Source organism: Erpetoichthys calabaricus, chromosome 5, assembly GCF_900747795.2.
Source record: "Erpetoichthys calabaricus chromosome 5, fErpCal1.3, whole genome shotgun sequence".
NCBI classification, from domain to species: domain Eukaryota; kingdom Metazoa; phylum Chordata; class Cladistia; order Polypteriformes; family Polypteridae; genus Erpetoichthys; species Erpetoichthys calabaricus.
The window spans coordinates 183,508,517-183,527,738 of NC_041398.2; the positions used below are offsets into that span (position 1 = coordinate 183,508,517).

At 41.0% G+C, this 19,222-nt stretch overlaps 1 protein-coding gene across 1 annotated transcript in view; it reads left to right on the forward strand.

Moving 5' to 3' along the window:
* Positions 1-9,003: 9,003 nt before the first annotated feature.
* The window catches only part of LOC114652842 (sodium-dependent organic anion transporter-like), a 37,821-nt gene continuing 27,602 nt past the window's right edge, over positions 9,004-19,222 (forward strand). Inside the window, exons 1-2 of the mRNA XM_028803150.2 lie at positions 9,004-9,678; positions 12,577-12,695. Of these exons, the coding sequence (XP_028658983.1) occupies positions 9,305-9,678; positions 12,577-12,695 (493 nt within the window). The 5' untranslated portion in view covers positions 9,004-9,304. The remainder of the gene's footprint in view (positions 9,679-12,576; positions 12,696-19,222) is intronic.

Genomic DNA, 19,222 nt, shown 5'->3' on the forward strand with positions numbered 1-19,222 from the left:
TAGCCAATAAAAAGTGTCATTTTGCTTGATTTCTCACTACATTCATAATGGCTAACATGATACAACACCCTAGTGCTAATAACCAGGTTATTAACAGAATCTGAGTTTGTAAAATGCCACATAAACTCGTTTAGAGAAACCAGGTTAATGCATGTTGATCTCTTTGCGAGTGGCCCGGTTATTTGGCCATGTAAACCCTTAACAAGGTTACACCTAAGGATTTAATGGCCTGGGCGATGTCTGTTGGACTCTGGTTGTTGGTTAAGCTTTACATGGGCTTTCAGCAGCCACAGGTGGAAGTGTCCACAAGGTACATTTCCTGAGGCAAATGCTCGGACAATCACATTATTCCTTCTGCTGGTTGGAAGAGTCTCAATATTTCATAAGTCGTTAATCTTGTGTCGATGAGCTGAACGTGTAGTGCTAAGCTCAACAGAACAATCTCGAGAGCAGTACGGTGACATGGAAAAAGTAACGTGCGTTAAGTAGTTTGATTCCTTTTTTAAAGTAACAAGTAACCTTACTGAAGTAAAAATACCGATGTTATTATTATCCTAGCATCACTGGAGGTAAGGCAAGAAGCAAACATACCAGTAATATACTCTTTAGCAGAGTGAAGCAGAACAGATTGAGCTGTGTGTAAACCACTAACAGAAACACGATAATAAAGTGTGCTGTCTACTTATAGATATGCTGAAACAGTGTGATCGGGTGATGCAGTGGACAGTGTTCATACCGCAAAGCCTCGGTGGCTCAGGTCAAGGATGTAAAAAGGCAATCGATGTTATTAGCTTTTTTTTTTTTGTTCTTTATTTCGCCTAATACAATTTCTTGTATTAGGAATTTGTTACTTTTCGCATACCCCTTGGAATCAGAGCGCAGGGTCAGCCATTGTACAACGCCACTGGAGGAATTGCAGGTTAAGGGTCTTGCTCAAGGGCCCAGCAGAATAACTTCTCTTTTGGCAGCAATGAGGATTCAAACCAGCAACCTTCTGGATACCAGTGCAGATCCTTAGCCTCAGAGCCACCATTCCACCCTAGCTTCAGAGCACATTAAATATATTCACAAAACACAAGGAAATTATCACAGACTTCACGCTTGTTTTCGGATTCACTGAGACTGATGTGGACATTTCACTCTTCTCCTGTGTAGTTTAATGATGTCGGAGCGTTTTCCCATAGGAGAACTCAAGAAGATTACTTTCACCATTAAAGATAAGATACCAGGCCTCTGCCTTTACTTTATAATGTTACTCACCATTTTTTTTGCGTGTACGTGTAAACACATTAACCAGGAATCTCTTGTGTGTCCAGACGTACTGTACATAACTGCGTACTTGGGTACCAGTCGTCAAAGCCATGGAGAGCTTTTAGAAACAAGAAATCCTGGAAATCTTCAAGTATCTATTATATTGGTCTAAGTCAATAGCTTTAAATGTACAATTGTTTAACAAGAAAAACCCAAGACAGGAGATTGTGCTTTCACGTTGTTAACTTATAGCCTGACAAGCACTCTGTCTTGTTTTATTTCCATTTGCTCTTCTTTTTTGCGAACATTATAAAAAAAACAAACTGCAACCAAAGTGTTTCAAAAACATGCCACTTGAGCAACCTCGTAACGTTTTGCTTTGCTTTATTTTCCATTCCCTCTTGGGAATTCTGAGCTAATTTGTACAATACAGTTGACTTATTCTAAGTTAATAAAAAGCTGAGTTATTTATTTTGGGCAGCTTGAGCAGTTATTTAACTTACTGCTTGGTAGGCAATCTGGATGATAGTGAAGGGTGAAGATGGAAATTCTGAATGATTTGACGCCATAAAAATTCATACATGAGTGAACAGAATTCTGTAATGCTATCTTTTACTTTGGTTTTACAGAATGCAGCAAGGAAAATAAAGAAATGAAATGCCTAAAAAGCATTTTTGCCTGCAATATGAATTTAAATTCATCAAAGTTACACTATGTGTTCGAATTGTCCCACTGTATTGAAATCCTATAAGTGAAGAGACATTTCCAGTTAAACTAAATTGATGACCAAATCCAGACAATTTATCAAATACTCCCCAAAACGTAACATTGCTGTCCACTACATAAAATGGTACCAAGGTTTTAATTTTATTACTGAGTCATCCATCCATTTATTGAATCAGCTTAAACCAAATTTAGGGCAGCGAGGAGTCCGACACGCAGCACAATCACTCAGACTGAGCCAGTTTAAGGTAAACCGTTAGCCTAAACTGTTCATGTTTAGGATTTGGGAGAAAACTCACAGACAGCATTCTGCCCAAGATATGAAATAAAATCACTGTCATGATTTATTTTTAATTAACAGTTGGGCTCACAAATATCATTCCTGCTCTTCTCCATATTACCCACCTGGACCCTTCTGGTGGAGCCGCACTGCTTCATGTGATGTTGAGATGCTCTCCAACCACAGAGCTAGCTTTCTACCTGCCTGGCCCACATACCCCCACTAGCCGGCACCATGATGAATGTGGATCCATAACAGAAACAAGGTGGTTTGTTAATGTGCTGACTCGGGGATCAACAGTTTTATTTAGTAAAGACTTAGGAAAATAAATATGACATAAACAAGGGAGGGTAAAAATGCAAGGAACAAAAGAAGACAAAACAGAACCAGCAGAACAAAATGCTATGCCCTGTTGGCCTTCCTACAATGTTCAGGGCAAACTATAAATAAAGAATAGTCTTGAGTCATTGTTACAAATCAAAGTCAGAATTGTATCCAGCAGGGGGCGTTAGCTCCCTTGTTGGAATGAGTTCTTTTGTAATTGCGGCGTGTTACATAACCCGAAACTATACAGATATAATATAAAAAGGCGATACCCCTCCCTTAGTGATATGGCGGTAAGAAATCACATAGGAGAAATAACTTAGCGTTTTTTAATGATGGCTTATGCTGCATAACAGATGAAGGAAGCCCATGACAAGAACGCAGTTCGGGAGTGGGGGCCTGATGTATACAGTCGGCCATTTTCGTCGCTGCGTTGGAAGGATTTTCAGGATCAGATGATGGTATCTCCCATCCGTCCGTCGGCTTCAAAGGTGTGCTCGGCAATGTTCCAAGGCTTTATACTCTTTCTTCATGTGCAGACCCCCACTTAGGTGAATCATGTCATTCCAAACAAGGCAAAAGAGAATACAGTTTCATGTTGAGTTTGACACACTGAAATAGTATACAATGGTCATCAGTCTGACTGCCCATTTCACAGTTGTCCCTAACTTGTCTTGTCTTAAAATGCTTGCCTAGCAGTTCTTATATGGTGAACCCCTGTGCTAAATCTGGCTCTGTGGCAACTGCGCATGTGAGTAGAAAAAGGCAGATTTATATTTGCACAGAGGACATTTATACATTTATTACAAGAATGGATGACCTTATTTATACAAATTGGTGGAGCCACCAAGTGCTCTTGTTCTGCAATGTGGCAGACTCACTAAAATTAATAGAGTGGTGTCTTATCGTTCAGGTTCATTTACATAACACATGTAAATATATTTTAATCTACACCAATCAGCACACAGATAAATTGTATTTTCCAATAATATTCCTATGCCCTTCAGTATTATCTGAAGTCCTAAATTAGTTAAACATGCTGTATTAAAAGTCTTGAGTAAATATCTGGTTCATAAATATAAGACGTCTTATATACAAAGTGTTGTCAGAGAACAAAATATGAAGTTAAAATGTTACATGTTCTCATCTATATTTATAAGTGCAGTTTCAAGCACTTTTTCTTTTTCCAATGCAAACATGAATTTCGGCAATTTCTGTACACATGACCCTTATAAACCCTGTAATGCTCCTTCCTACCTCCCAGCCTTCCTCTTCCTCCTCTGCAAGTGAACCCTGGCAACTGCTCATCATCAGGCTCCTGCCATAAATTAATAATAAATATCATAATTTCTTCATTTGTATAATAATAATACATTTTATTTATATAGCGCCTTTCCCATGCTCAAGGCACTTACAGAATATAATAAAGAACAGCAGAATATACAGTATATAGCATTGTACAAACCAGATAAATAAATAAAGAAGATTAAGATAGTAAATTCTGAAAAAAAAAAAAACAGACAACATAATTGATGGTCTCGCACACACGTACAGGTTACATTGGCATCTTGACAGAGAAGTAAACTGAGAGAAAGGTAATAAAGTCAAATAGAGCTAAAAGCCTTCCTGACCTGATTAATTTTGGTAGGTCATTCCAGAGTCTGGGCGCTATACAGCTGAAGGCCCTGTCACCCATGGAGTGTAGATTAGTGAGGGGCACAACAAGATTACCAGAATCAGAGGACCTTAGTGGGCGGGCAGGCACATAGTGATGGAGGAGGTCACTGATGTAGTTTGGTGCAAGGTTATTTAAAGCTTTGTAGGTTATTAGTAGGATTTTATATCCGATTCTGTAGGACACAGGGAGCCAGTGAAGACGGAGCAGGATGGGTGTGATGTGCTCGCTGCTGCTGGTTCGAGTAAGGACTCTTGCAGCTGAGTTTTGAATAAGCTGGAGCTGTGATATAAAAGCCAAGTGGCACAAAGTACTTCACATGGAAACACAAAATAGGTATAAAATCCATCCATCCATCCATTTTCCAACCCGCTGAATCCGAACACAGGGTCACAGGGGTCTGCTGGAGCCAATCCCAGCCAACACAGGGCACAAGGCAGGAAACAATCCTGGGCAGGGTGCCAACCCACCGCAGGACTAGGTATAAAATATAAAAGGTAAAAAAAAACACACACACAAAATTAAAATCAATAATAATATTTGGAACAAATAAAAACTCCAGCAAAGGAAAAAAGTAGAAATAAAATTGAATGACAAAAGCAGGTAAAATGATAAAAGCAATAAAATCACAAACAAAAATAACATGCAAACCAGAAACCAGACTAAAGTTAGGAAGCAAGTACACTAAGGAATGCAATGTAATAAAATATGCTTTTAAATGAGACTTAAAAATTGCTACAGAATCAGTAAACTGTTCCAAAATCTTGAAGCCATCACAAAAAATCCTGTGCCCCCTTTCTTCTTTAATCTAGATTTTAGAACAACAAGTAGGCCTTGGTCTGACGACCTTAAGAGTCTCACAGTTTGATGAGGTATCAGCAATTTATGTAACATAACCATAAGCAGAACCATGCAAAGCCTTAAAAGAGATCAATACGGTTTTAGAATTAATTCTGTATTGAACTGGAAGCCCGTGAAGTGATGCCAAAATTGGAAAAAAACAAGAAGTTTGGACCCAGTAAGAAGTCCAGCTGTAGTGTTCAAAAACACTTAGAGACAAGCAAGACAAGGGCTCTTCAATGTAGCGCAAACACAGCATTACAATAATCAAGATGAGATGTGATAAGAACAGGAGCACTGACTAATGAATGACAACACACTGCAAGACACTGATTGCACTATGATATGAAGTCAAACAACACACCTCACTCAATTTTGGCAAATCGCGACACAGCCTTCCTCTTTGTCACATCCCCAGGGGGGGGGGACCCACCCCAGGTTGGAAACCTCTGATTGAGATAATTTAATTTATGGAAGACGTCAGGTATCTGGACTTTCAAAGATCTTTATACTGATTATGCATTGTCACCCTTTGATCAGTTCTGTTAAAAACATGGAATTCCCTCAAGACAATTATTTTTCCATTTCCAGGTCTGATCCTTTGTTTGGAATCCACACTTTGAAATGTTTTAGCTACTTATGAAGAGAACATCAGTAGTTTTCTCATACATTAATTAATTCTTGTGGTGTTTTCCTCTAGACAATCTTAAACAACTAGAATAATACCTCAGGCAAAAAGTGGAATGTGATTACTTATAATATTCATTCCTCAACCTGCACAAAATGTAGTGTTAAAACTGTACAATTTCTAGATTGAAATATAACACATATTTATGGGAGAGGACATTAATTGTGAACGCTGCCATGCAGTTCTGGCCTCGCTATGTCATAGGTTTTGGCACTGTACTACATCCAAAAGCAATCATGGCCCTGAACTCAGAATATAAGTTTTCATCCTCTTTCTCTGTACGTTTGCCATTCGTTTGCTCAGAGGTTGATGCGCCTGCTGCTTCCTGAGCAGCTCTTCTTTTCTCCACCCTAGTGGCCCGCTTCTTTTCTTCTTTCGTCGGCATCTTTTCGCATTAAAACTGAGTCAGTGTTTGTGTTGCAATTACTTTAATTTTTCACTTAAGCTGGCACTTAAGTCTTCAATCTACCTCAAGAATGATTTAAGATATGAGGAGGTAGGGGAAGTGACAGCGAAGGTAGTGGGGATGAGAACGGTGCCAGTACACATGCATTGCATGGCCGCCCTGCTGGCCAATGCTGAGAGTTGATTCTGCACTAAAATAAAATAAAAATAAAAAGAGGAATAACTTTTGAGGTCAATCATCACCCCGAAAGCGATTAGTAGACGTCACATAGTACATTTGTACCAAATTTCAAGTCAATAGTTCAAACGGTTTGTGAGCTACAGGTCATTTAAAATCCTGGACAGAAAAACGAACAGCCACAGTAGCGTATTATATATAAAGATGTGCTGTAGGATGGCCAAGAAATCAGCAGATGTCCTATAAACGAGAATGGGCAGTTGTTTCAAGAAATTTCAAGGGTGGTGGCACAACTCAAAGGTATAAGAAGAACCAGAATATAACAGACTTTTATTTTAAATAAATTATTTGGGTGTAAACCAATGAACCGACCAGAGTAAAATGTAATCATTGATTGACACTGTATGTAAATTCAGTAGTTTATAAAATGAATGTCTATATTCTTGGTTTTCTCTGATCATGCTGACCAGGCTGTAACAGACTGCTTTAGAAGAACAGCAAGAAGAGTAAGTAAAGATGCAATGAACAGCTTTTCTCTGGTCTCATTATTGAATTGTCCTGTTAGGGGACGTTTCTTTGTTTAATAAGATGTTACATTTCTACCACAGTGTGTGTGTCTCTCTCTTCTGTCACCACACTCACTACAACGTGCAATTTAATTATCAAGTGAAGTTGCCTTGCAATACTAAGCTCCTGAATAGATAATAGCATCAGCGTCAACTTTTTTTTCTTCTGCATTTTTATTTTGCTCTCTTCCTGAAACCCTGGCAGTGGTTTAAAGTGCACAGAGTGGAGGAATTGAGGGTGGATGTTTTAGGAAGATGCAAGCTATGCAAAAAGTCCAAAATTTGAAAACTGCAGAAATCTGAAATTTCTCAGACGTGAGTTTAAAACTGAACTTACTCAAAGATGACGAACTGCTGCAGGCAGGAAGGGGCGGGTCCAGGAGATCAGACAATGGAAGTGATGTCAGAGGTGGAATGGCTGCCAGTCTTCAGTTCTGCAGAGGCAGGAAGAGAGAAGGCATGAGCACCAACACCTGGTTCAGCGGGTAACTTCCATCACCAGAGCCCTTAAGCTGTCTCCAAAGTGCACATGCATGACTATATATATATGTTTTCACAAAGATAAGGCTGTCAAGTCAAGTTGGGGAGCATGAACTGGTACAGTGCGTTGTTGCGCCCATTACACGACAAAACAACTCGGGATCCCGGTTGGCAACCCCCCTGGCAGACACGCGGCCCTGTCCCACCCTTCGGAAATGACCATTTATCTGCCGCAGCCAGTTGTTACGTGGCTTTGTTTTCAGGGATCGAAAAGGGTGGGGTAGTGTGGATGAAAGTTGAAAACATAGACAAATGTGTGTGTTTTTAAGTGTGGACAGGGCCTCAGTTTCTCTTGCTGTTTCTTGTATGTTGGGAAATTAATAAACTGACAGGTGCAGGCAAGGGCAGAAAGCTTGGCGAGTTTAGTGTGGAGGAGTTCAGGGATGAAATCCATAAATGGAATCCTTGCATAGAATCCCTGGGTTGTCAGGATGTTGCAGGTTGTACTTCAGACCCATATTGACTGCATCATCCATTAACCGGTTTGCTTGTTCGTCAGATCAAAGGGGGTCCGACAATAGGGGAGCTGTAATGTCCTACAGGTAACCTAACACCAGTCTCTCAAAGGTTTTCATGGCTGCAGATATCAAAGCAACAGGCCTGTGATCATTCAATCCTGTCATGTGGGATTTAGTTGGGATTGCTATTATTATGGTTTGATTGAAGCATAAGGGAACTTCACACTTCACTAATGGTTTGTTGAAAATTTGCATAAAGACAGGCCGGTTGATCAACACAGATTTTCAAGCAGAAAAGTGAGACGTGATCTAGTTTTGTTGCTTTGTTGGTGTGTTGTCTCTTGAATAGCCGGCAAACGTCCACTTAGTGGAGATAGCGCATGTTGAATGGGAGAAGGTCTCATTTGTTTGTATATTTGGAGGGGTGGAGCCGGTGTGGGGGTCTGTGACTTTGGGCTTATCAAACCTGTAATGAAATACCTTCAGGCCATTAGTAAGCTGATTGTTCTTTACATTATGGGGGATGGATTCCTGTAGTTGGTGAAATCCTTCAACCCTTTCCATGATGATGCAGGATCGTTGGTTGAAAACATATCACAGTAGCCCTTCTGAGCCAGCTGGGTTTCTTTTATCAATGTGTTTGTTCCTTTAAAGCTAGGATTCTAGCAATGTGCACAAAACATCTCTTAAATATGAGGGAAGCATTTTGGCTGCTCGTCTGCAGCAGTTAGAAAATGACTGCACTTCCACCTCACGTTAATGAGATACCCTTGAACATTCCTTCAATTTCAGAGACGTGCGTGTTTGGTCAATTGGTCTGTCTGTGTGTGTGTGTGTGTGTGTGTGTGTGTGCCATACAATGCAAGGACATCTCATCTGGGGTCACTTCCTACCTTGCACACTGAAATGAAACACTGGATGGACATTCCCTTTAATTGTCTTTGAGAAATACACACCAGCCCAGGTCCAGGAGTAAAGAGCCCACCCTCCATGAAAGGAGTTTGCTGTGCTGTTTTTCACATTGAGTCTTCTTTCAGATCAGAAGTCCTTTATTGTGTTTGAGTGAGCCGCAACCATCAACCTCCTGTGCGCCAACAGACACAGCGTATTGCATTTCCATACTCATTATGAAGACAGAGGACTGATTGTGGGCAGTTAATAATTACCAACATGAAGTGATCCAGATGAAATGCAATTTCCAAGTTAGTTAGCTTGAGCCGCCCTCCAAGATTGTAACATTTTAAACTGAGTGGCAAAGGAAACCTGAGCTCAGGTCACACATTCCTGGTATTTACAATGAAGATAAGCCTCCCTATTTAAAAGGCTGAAAGCTGCCCTCCATAGCACACACACATCCACCCCCTCAGCTGGGCACAATGCTGAACTGCATAAACTCAAGCGACTGCGTGGGCAACACCACCGACGGGGAGGAAGAAACCTTTCCAGGCTTCAACGACCCTCTGAACTTCGCTTTCACCTGCGTGCTTAGCATCATGCTGGCTCTGGTGGTCTTCTCGTTGGGTTGTACCGTCGAAGTCCAAAAGCTCTGGTTCCACATCCGCAGGCCATGGGGCATCGGCTTGGGTATCGTATGCCAGTTTGGGCTGATGCCTTTCATTGGATACATCCTGTCCATCGCTTTCGCTTTGAATCCCGTCCACGCTGTTGCTGTCCTCATCATGGGATGCTGTCCTGGTGGAATCATTTCAAACGTTATTACCTACTGGATTGATGGGGACATGGACCTCAGGTAAGTTCTGCCTAATTTTTACGTCTCCACTCCATTTGACGAACTGCCTGTTTCTCAAAATAATGAAATAAGGTTCTATAATCAGAGCCCTGCTCAGGTAGCATGCGCTTCAATTCATTTTTATATGTTGCTCTTGCCATTTAAAAGATGAGAGAGTTTGGCTATAATACTCTTTAAACAGAACACAAAATTGCATTCAATAAAAGCACACCGATGTACTCAGAATGTAAATACACACACACCTCGACAGTATTGATCTATTTCTGCATATATAGCATGATATTTCTCTGTTTATGCTTCAGCACTTGGCTTTTTATATTTTTACACTATATTTGAAATTATTGCATAGCAGCCTGGGCTCATACATGGGAGTGCATTTAATAAAAATAAATAATAATAAAGTCAATTATATTTAGAATGCATATATATGTGCATGTATGTATGTATAATTAGGAGCTTAGAGCCGGGTGGCATGGTGGTGCAGTGGTTAGCCCTCTGCTGCTGCCCACAGTCCATCCATCCATTTTCCAACCCGCTGAATCCGAACACAGGGTCACGGGGGTCTGCTGGAGCCAATCCCAGCCAACACAGGGCAGAAGGCAGGAACCAATCCCAGGCAGGGTGCCAACCCACCGCAGTGCCCACAGTTCATTTCATTGAATTTGCACCTTCTCGCCATGTCTCTATGAACTTTTCCCCCCTTGCACTCTGACGTTCCTTTCATTTTCCAACCCCATGTAGGTCAGGCTAACTGGTAACTTTAAAGTGTCCCAGTATGGGTGAGCATGAGTGTGCCCTGCAGTGGAGTGATGTCCACTCCAGGGTTGTTTCCTGCCATGCGCCTCATACCGAGTGGACAAGGACTCAGCAGCTTCTGTAAAATGTATATAAAGAATGAATAAATAAAGAATATAAATGAGAATGAATTAAGCTTGAACTCATGGACCTTTCCCAAACCTAATTATTCCAATCCTGCCTCATGAGATCAGCAGCCTTATGTAATGCAGAAGCCAAACCTGAATTGGATGCCAGTCCACTGCAGGGCACACTGAGTGCCATACTCTACCAGACACATTCACTCTAGAGCAGGGGTGGTGAACTCCAGGCCTCGAGTGCCGCTGTGGCTGCAGGTTTTCATTCTTACCATCTTCTTAATTAGTGACCAGTTTTTGCTGCTGATTACTTCTTTTAATTAACTTGACTCAGGCCCCATAGTTGTTTCTTTTTCTTTAATTACCAGCCAAACAATAATGAGACGCAAAACAAGCCAGCACATGACCAGCTCCCCTGTGCCCATCACACAATATCTGAAATTAAAGAGAGGTGATGGTCTTGGTAAGGTTGATCTCTCAGGTCACCAAAACATTTTGACGGTGCTCTTAGAAAGAATAGAAAAACAACAGTTTTGTAAATGTCTACCGTGGCACAATGAGAGCAGCAACAAGCCATGGAATTAAATAACGGGTTTAATTAACAGCAAGAATTGGCTTCTCATTAAGAAAGTGATTGGAGTGAAATTGGTTGGAGTTTGAAGCCCCAGTTTAGCTGGTCATCTATTAGCTCGTTTCACATCTCATTTCTGCTTGGCTGTCATTTAATGAGGAAAGGAATCAATTCAGGGGGCTGAACTCTTCTAACAGGGCTATTAAAGTGATGGGAAAAAGTTAATTAGCAGTGAAAACTGGTCACTGATTAGGAAAAGGGTTAGAATGAAAACCTGTAGCCACTGCGGCCCACCAGGACTGGAGTTCGCCACCCCTGCTCTAGAGCCTTTTATCAATATAACCTGCATATGTTTGGTACTGAGTATCCAACATGGTTGGTATCAAAGGAGAGGAAAAGAAAACTGTAATCCATACTGATCCATCCGTCCATTACTGAACTCACTGTCTCCAGTTCTGATGTAGCAGGGGGCTACATCACGTCCGCAGAACGTAAATCCTACAGGTGTCACAAAAGGGGCAACATCAGCCGACATGTGACCCAAAACTAGTTCATCAAAGAAATGCTGCTGCTCGAATCTCAGTTTATTTCACGGCTTTGCAGCCCTCAGTGTAGAGTTTGTATGCTCTTCCTATGTTTCGTTAAAACATTCTGAACAATTTTGATGAGGAGAGCCCATTCAGTCCCACAAAGCTTGGTATTACTATTCAGCTAATGTCTCCATAATAACACTGAGTTGAGTTTTGAGGGTCTCTAAGGGACCACTCGCCACCACACTCGTTGGGTTTCAGTGATTATCCTGCGTTGTCTGCTCCAGACACACCTGCTGAATGCCTTGTACAGCATGTGACGATAAACGACATATACAACATGAATAAAGGCCCTGTCATATCACGCGACTTTTCTTCATTTGTAGCCTTCATTTACATAATCGTAGAATTGTGGAGGAAGTCATCAATGTGCTCCTACGAAGCCGATCACCTAATGTGACAATTAAATTGTCATAGTCGTATCGCAGACTCTGTGTGCACAAGAGCTGACAACTAAATGATATTCAGGAAGTACAATGCATATAATGCTATGATGAGGCAAGAGGAACACAGGAGTTTTGGACCTCACAGACCCAACAGAATCTGAGCTGCTCTGACATCTTGTGTTTTACATACCAGCATATTATTGGCTGTCAGAAAAAGGGGTGAGCTAGAAGGTTGGCACACAGCCGCTACATGTGATATGCCCGGCGACTCTCAGTAGTCTAAACTGATTTGGTCCGGCGATGAAATCAGCAACTGCTGTCGACGTGTCTGCCATACCCTATGACTAGAAGTCACATAATGTGACAGCTGACTAATAAATGTGTGCTCCTGTGCCGGTTTGTGTTGGCGTTATGTGCATCTGTTCTGAATGTTGAGATACTCGCGTTACTAAATTCATTTTATATATGCTCTCTTGCAGCATTGCCATGACAACCTGCTCAACCATCCTAGCTATGGGGATGATGCCTTTGTGTCTCTATATCTACTCTTCCTCATGGGTGCAGTCGGGCAACATTAAAATCCCTTATACCAACATAGGTAATGTACAATGATGATAAACATTTGTATTTTTTATTAACCTAAGCTTTGTGTTTCTGTAATGCGTATGTTGTTCTGTGTACCCAAACACAAGTCAGTTTGAAAGTTTATTTATTATATCATTTTCTTTCATTAATATAATATGCTGTTGATATGTTTCACCTCCCATGAGCCCTGTGCTCATTAGACTTACGATTGCCAGGCCTGGTCACCTATGCTGATCTCACCTGAGTGTGCCCCCCTTCATCCTCCAGGTCACTCTAGGCATGCAATATGCTTTGATTGTTATGTCCATACTTCTGAACTGATTAAACACTGTGGAAGCTGACACAGACAGGCGGACACCGATGGTTCATCACCCAACACACGTTTATTTACACCGCTCATATTTACAATAATAAAGTGCCACACACAACCCCAGAACTTCCCCAAAGTCCAGGCCCTTCCAATGCCTCTCTTTCTTCAGGCCACCTCCTTTCCTCTCCTCCTGAGCTCCGTCTTGCTTCCTCCCGACTCAAGCCATCAAATGGAGGGAGGCGGCCCCTTTTATCCCCACCCGGTCTTCCGCCGGCACTCCCAAGTGTGGCGGAAGTACTGGCTGCGTACCTCCGGGTGTCCCTGGTCTTCTTCCCTGCCAGGGCTCCTCAGGCATTGGGGCGCCCCCTGGCGGTGACCACAGGCCCCTATAGGGTTGAGCTTCTAAGCTCTGTTCCAATGGTCCCCAAAGCCACCAGGACGGTTGCCCCCTTGTGGGCTGGAGGAGGCGTAATCCCTCCTCCGGTCCTTCCGGGCATCCCGGCTGGGTATCACCCCCAGCCGCTTGCCACAACACATTTCCTTGTCTACAGTCGTTGGGCAGATTAGGTTTTACAAATTTTACAATGGCTGAAGACTGTAAATAGTGACAGACATTGAATTCAAATCAATACATGATTGAATTCACTGCACAATATATAGTTTTGCCTTGGAAAAAAAATCTATGAAATAAATGGTGTGATTGTGCAGGCAGCCAGTGCACCAGGGAGATGAAAACAAGCGGAGTCACATGGAAAGCGACACAAAAGATCCAGTTGCTGTTTGAGTGCAGCCGAGGAAGGAGACATCAATTTCAGTTGCAAAATAAACCTTGTATACTGAAAGTTCGAAATCCCCCCGGCCCCAATTTCATTTTGAGTTTTGCACATGCAAAGCAAATTTTAGAGTCATTTCTTCATAAATGGTATGCAAAAAAAAAAATGTACTGTGTGAACATGAGCAAATAAAGAATACAGACTCTCAGGACAAATAATACAGCCAATCAATCAATTGAGAAGTAAATAAAAATAAATGAATAAAGTGAACCCTCGTTTATCACGGTTAATCCATTCCAGACTCTACCGCGATAAATGAATTTTCGCGAAGTAGGATTCTTTATTTATAAATCAAATAACACCCTTTAGTCACCATTACACTCGTATTACCCAATATATTAGACAAAATAAGAGAAAATAAGACATATTAGACGTTACAAATATATTATTATTATTGTACTGTACATTTAATTACACACACACACAGTTCTTACACACAACCACTAACCCATGAAGGCACAACCTCAGTAGGAGAGTCTTCAGGTGGTGCAGTATCTTCAGCAGGTGCATCGTTGTCTTCTTCCGCTGAAGGAGTACTAGGAGTAGGCAGTGGGTGTCTGGGTGGGCGGCTGAAGAACATCTTGATAGGCAGTTGCTGACGCTGTCTTTTCATATGCGTGAGGTGGCTTTTGTAGGGTACTGTATTGCCATCTTTGATCATATCCAAGAGTTTCACCTTCTCCTGGATGGAAAGCATCTTCCTCCAGCGCTTAGTTTCATTGTCAGAAGGCTTAGAAAAAGCAGCACGTTTAGGAGCCATCATGGGGCTTAGATAAAAGTTCTCAGAAAGCGCATGCGTAGTGACGTAAGAGTGTATGAGAAAAAATTGCGATAGAGTGAAGCCGCAAAAGTCGAAGCGTGATATAGTGAGGGATCACTGTATTGTGCAGATATTTCAAAATGAACTTAAAGAGTATGTCAGGAGGAAGCACTGAATTGCCTGATAGCAGTGGGCAGGAAAGACCCCCAGAGGCATTTCTTAGCACAATGATCCATAAGCCTCCTGTAGTGGGTTTTTCATGATGGAATCTAATTTTGCCACCATAATCTTTTCCAGAATAGCCAGGGTTTATCCTGTGATGGAGAAGATAAGTTTGTTCAGACAAACAGCAGCACTGGTGCAACAATCATTAGAACCCCAAGAGCCTTTGCTCCTGCTCCTTTCCCCCGCCTGCCACCATCACTCAGTGTTCAGCAGTAGCCAACCAAAGTGGACAGTTGCTCCTCCCGTGAGTACTGTCCTCTTGCTCATCTTGGGGGCCATTTTATCTTTCCTTTTCTTTTCATTAACCTACACAGTCTCTTTCTTGTTCTCATTTTCCTTTCCTTTCTCTTTCGACTCAGGCTCTATTTATCTTAAAGCAGGCGTGGATGGCTAATTACGCACCCAAGAGTGCCAATGAGCAAACTGACTGAACTGTGTACATTTGCACATGAATACAGGCTCGCCAATTCTCCCATCAACTGCCCGGGTTGCTTGTGCACACTACCACATGCACCTATGCCCGCTGAGCGGACTGTTTTTTAAAAACCAGCCTAATGCCGAGGCCCTCAAATGCATTTTACCACAGAGATATGGTGGAGGCAGCAGCAAATTCTTAGCATATAATGAGTCCTATCCTTGTATTCAAGGACATTTTCCACACCCGCCTCACCCGTAGAGCCACCAGCATTACTGGGGACTCCTCCCACCCCTTACACTCCCTCTTCAGCCTCCTCCCCTCAGGGAAAAGGTACCAGAGCCTCCGGGCCTGCTCCACAAGACTGTCTAACAGCTTCATCCACCAAGCTGTCAGGATGCTGAACTCTGTCCACTGCCTTCCCCCCCTTGCCCCCTGCCCCTGGATCGTAACAACAGTCACTATCTACCAAGTACCCTACCTCAGCTGGTATTATATAAAGACTCGATATTACATCTGCTGCTGTCTGTCTTTTTGTTCATCTCATAAGCTACATCTATAATGCACCTTCTCACTTTTTACTGTAAGTGGCTTTTGCACTACTGACTATTGTACATTGTACTTAGGTTTACTTTACAAGTTCTAATTTTATTTATCTTATATGTTATACTTATATACTTTTTATATTTTATATTATATTGTATTACGAAGATATGAGAGAAACAGTACAGTGATCCCTCGCTATATCGCGCTTCGCCTTTCGCGGCTTCACTCCATCGCGGATTTTATATGTAAGCATATTTAAGTATATATTGCGGATTTTTCACTGCTTCGCGGGTTTCTGCGGACAATGGGTCTTTTAATTTCTGGTACATGCTTCCTCAGTTGGTTTGCCCAGTTGATTTCATACAAGGGACGCTATTGGCAGATGGCTGAGAAGCTACCCAGCTTACATGTCTCTTTCTCTTGCGCTGACTTTCTCTGATCCTGACGTAGGGGGATTGAGCAGGGGGGCTGTTCGCACACCTAGACGATACGAACGCTAGTCTAAAAATGCTGAAAGATTATCTTCATGTTGCTATCTTTTGTGTAGCTGCTTCCTGAAACGACATGTTGCACGGTGCTTCGCATACTTAAAAGCTCGAAGGGCACGTATTGATTTTTGATTGAAAAACAAACTCTGTCTCTCTCTCTCTGCTCCTGACGGAGGGGGTGTGAACTGCCGCCTTCAACAGCTTTGTGCCGCGGTGCTTCGCATACTTAAAAGCCAAACATCCCTATTGATTTTCCTCTGCCTTTATGACAGTCTCTGCTCCTGACTCCTTTGAAGAGGAAGATATGTTTGCATTCTTTTAATTGTGAGACAGAACTGTCATCTCTGTCTTGTCATGGAGCACAGTTTAAACTTTTGAAAAAGAGACAAATGTTTGTTTGCAGTGTTTGAATAACGTTCCTGTCTCTCTACAACCTCCTGTGTTTCTGCGCAAATCTGTGACCCAAGCATGACAATATAAAAATAACCATATAAACATATGGTTTCTACTTCGTGGATTTTCTTATTTCGTGGGTGGCTCTGGAACGCAACCCCCGTGATGGAGGAGGGATTACTGTATTTCGATTCTTCTGTATGTTCTGTACATATAGTGAATTGACAGTAAAAGGCTATTTGATTTGATTTGATTTGATTCTCGTACAGTTAGTACTTCTTAGTGGGGTGAATTAAACAATGTCATTACTACTATATTAACTAAAAAATATCATTATTAGCTAATCACATAAATATATACATTTATATTGTGATAGAACAGGGGTGCCAGAGATTCCCAAACTCCAAACACAAACACACCAGACAGTTTTGGGTTCAAACAAGTGGTTTTAAATCCACAATACATTAGTATACACATGCACAGAATACAGGACTCTCTTCTCTCACCCCACCAGATACTTCCAGAGATGAACAGTGTCACACAGTGATGGGCTCCCTGAAGTTTTTCCCGGATTTCTGGCCTATTTTAACAGTTGCAACAGTCACAGGAATGAAAGTGTAAAAAAATATGGGGTTTCCTTTCACAATAAATGTATTTAATACAGGTTTCCGCCCACCAAGTGGCCAGACAATCCTGCCAACTATGCCAATTGTGGAAAATAGGGGGCACCACCAAGGTTATTATAGTTTTGCCCTTTTATATTAGTTTTTATTTCTATATTTTTCTGACCTTACTTGGAAATTCAATTTAGTTTTAGTTTTCCTTCATTGTGTATTTTTAGTTTTAGTTTATTTTTTATTTCACAAAGACATTTCTATTTTATTTTTATATATATTAGTTTCAGTTTTAGTTTTAGTAATTATGGCATGGAGCTCCTACCGAGTTAGTTTTGTGTCACAATCAGACAGAACTGTACACTTAACAGATTTGGATACGAGTTTAATGTTAGTGGAAGCTTACTACACTACATGGTTTACTATCTGGTTTTGTTTTTGTCTGATAAAAACAAGCATAATCAAAACTAGACACTGAATATGAACAATTTTACACAATTTTATCATTTTTTAAATATTTTCTCATGAAAATCACAGGGGCTTAGGAAGAACAGGGCTCTTAGGCTTGAATGAGTGTGCAGACCCCACCTAGCTGTATTGAGGGAAACAAAGAACAACAAGCATGTAGTGTCAAGGTTAGGGGCAGTGAGTCTTGAATAGACCACCATAAAGGACAGTAAACCCATAATAAGCAGAGCAAGAGCAGGTAATAGGAGTATGGACAGACACAAAACAACAGAGACAGCGCCTGAGATTAAGAACAATATATACATTATCTAAACCTGTTTATCCAGAGTAGGATTGTAGGAAATCTGGAGCCTACCGCAACAGGTTTGGATGCAAGGCAGGAAAAATCCCTGGTATGCAATATGTATGATTAGGCTGATGTTAAGAACAAAAAGAATATGATATTTCAACTATCTATTTTGAGAAAGAGAGAAAAACATTGAAAAAAGGGAGACAAATATTTTAAAATATAACTCTGCTAATGGATTACTTTCACAATATCAGAGTATTTGGAGTTGTGAATATGAACTAAAAAAGATAAATTAATAAATATGGAATAAATACAAAAACCCATTAGTATATTTAGTTTTTCATCACTTGTCAGACTCTCTACCTTTGTTTGTATTGCTTTGTTGTTAAATGATGCACTTTTAAAGCAAAAGTGATCGGTCAGCAACAATATGCTGATCTTGTATGATCAGTGCCGTTTTATTTTCAAAAACCGGGAGTGTTCTCCCCTCGACTTTCTTGTATACTCGGATATGGGGATGGATATTTGAAGAGTAAACCACAAGACAATGATTATATTTTTATATTATGTACATCAAGAAACCATCAACAACAAATCAAATTAATAATATATTGAACAATTATTATAAAAGTAAAGTTGAATAAATCAGACTCTGCAGCTATATAAATAAAAAAATAAAAAAATCAAGTATGTGTTCAGGTAAAGTATCATTTCCGGGTGATGGATTTGGCCCAAACAGTTAATACAGATCTACAATTGTGGTGTAACAACCCCATGCCGAATTTCAGCCATCTATCTAGTTGCGTTTTTGAGTTATCGTGTTTACACACACACACACACACACACACACACACACACACACACACACATAATTCCAAAAAACAGTATTGTTGGACACTGGTTAGTCTATAACGTTAAGATTCATTAAAATATCGAGGTCGAATTTTTTCATGATTACTATACTTTCTCTATGCTTCGTATATGAGAAAGTAAAAACGATTTCTCCTGTGCAAAGTGGCAGGTGTTTTGCTGTCAACAAAAAGCAGACACCTGAGAAATAAACTGAAACGTTACTCACTCATGATTTTTCTGTCCATACGGTAAACGTTTTGTTGACCAGCACATTCTGATGTCAGCCGTTTGAATTATATCTTGATATACAACAAGCACAAAGAAAGGCTGCACGCAAATCGCTTTCT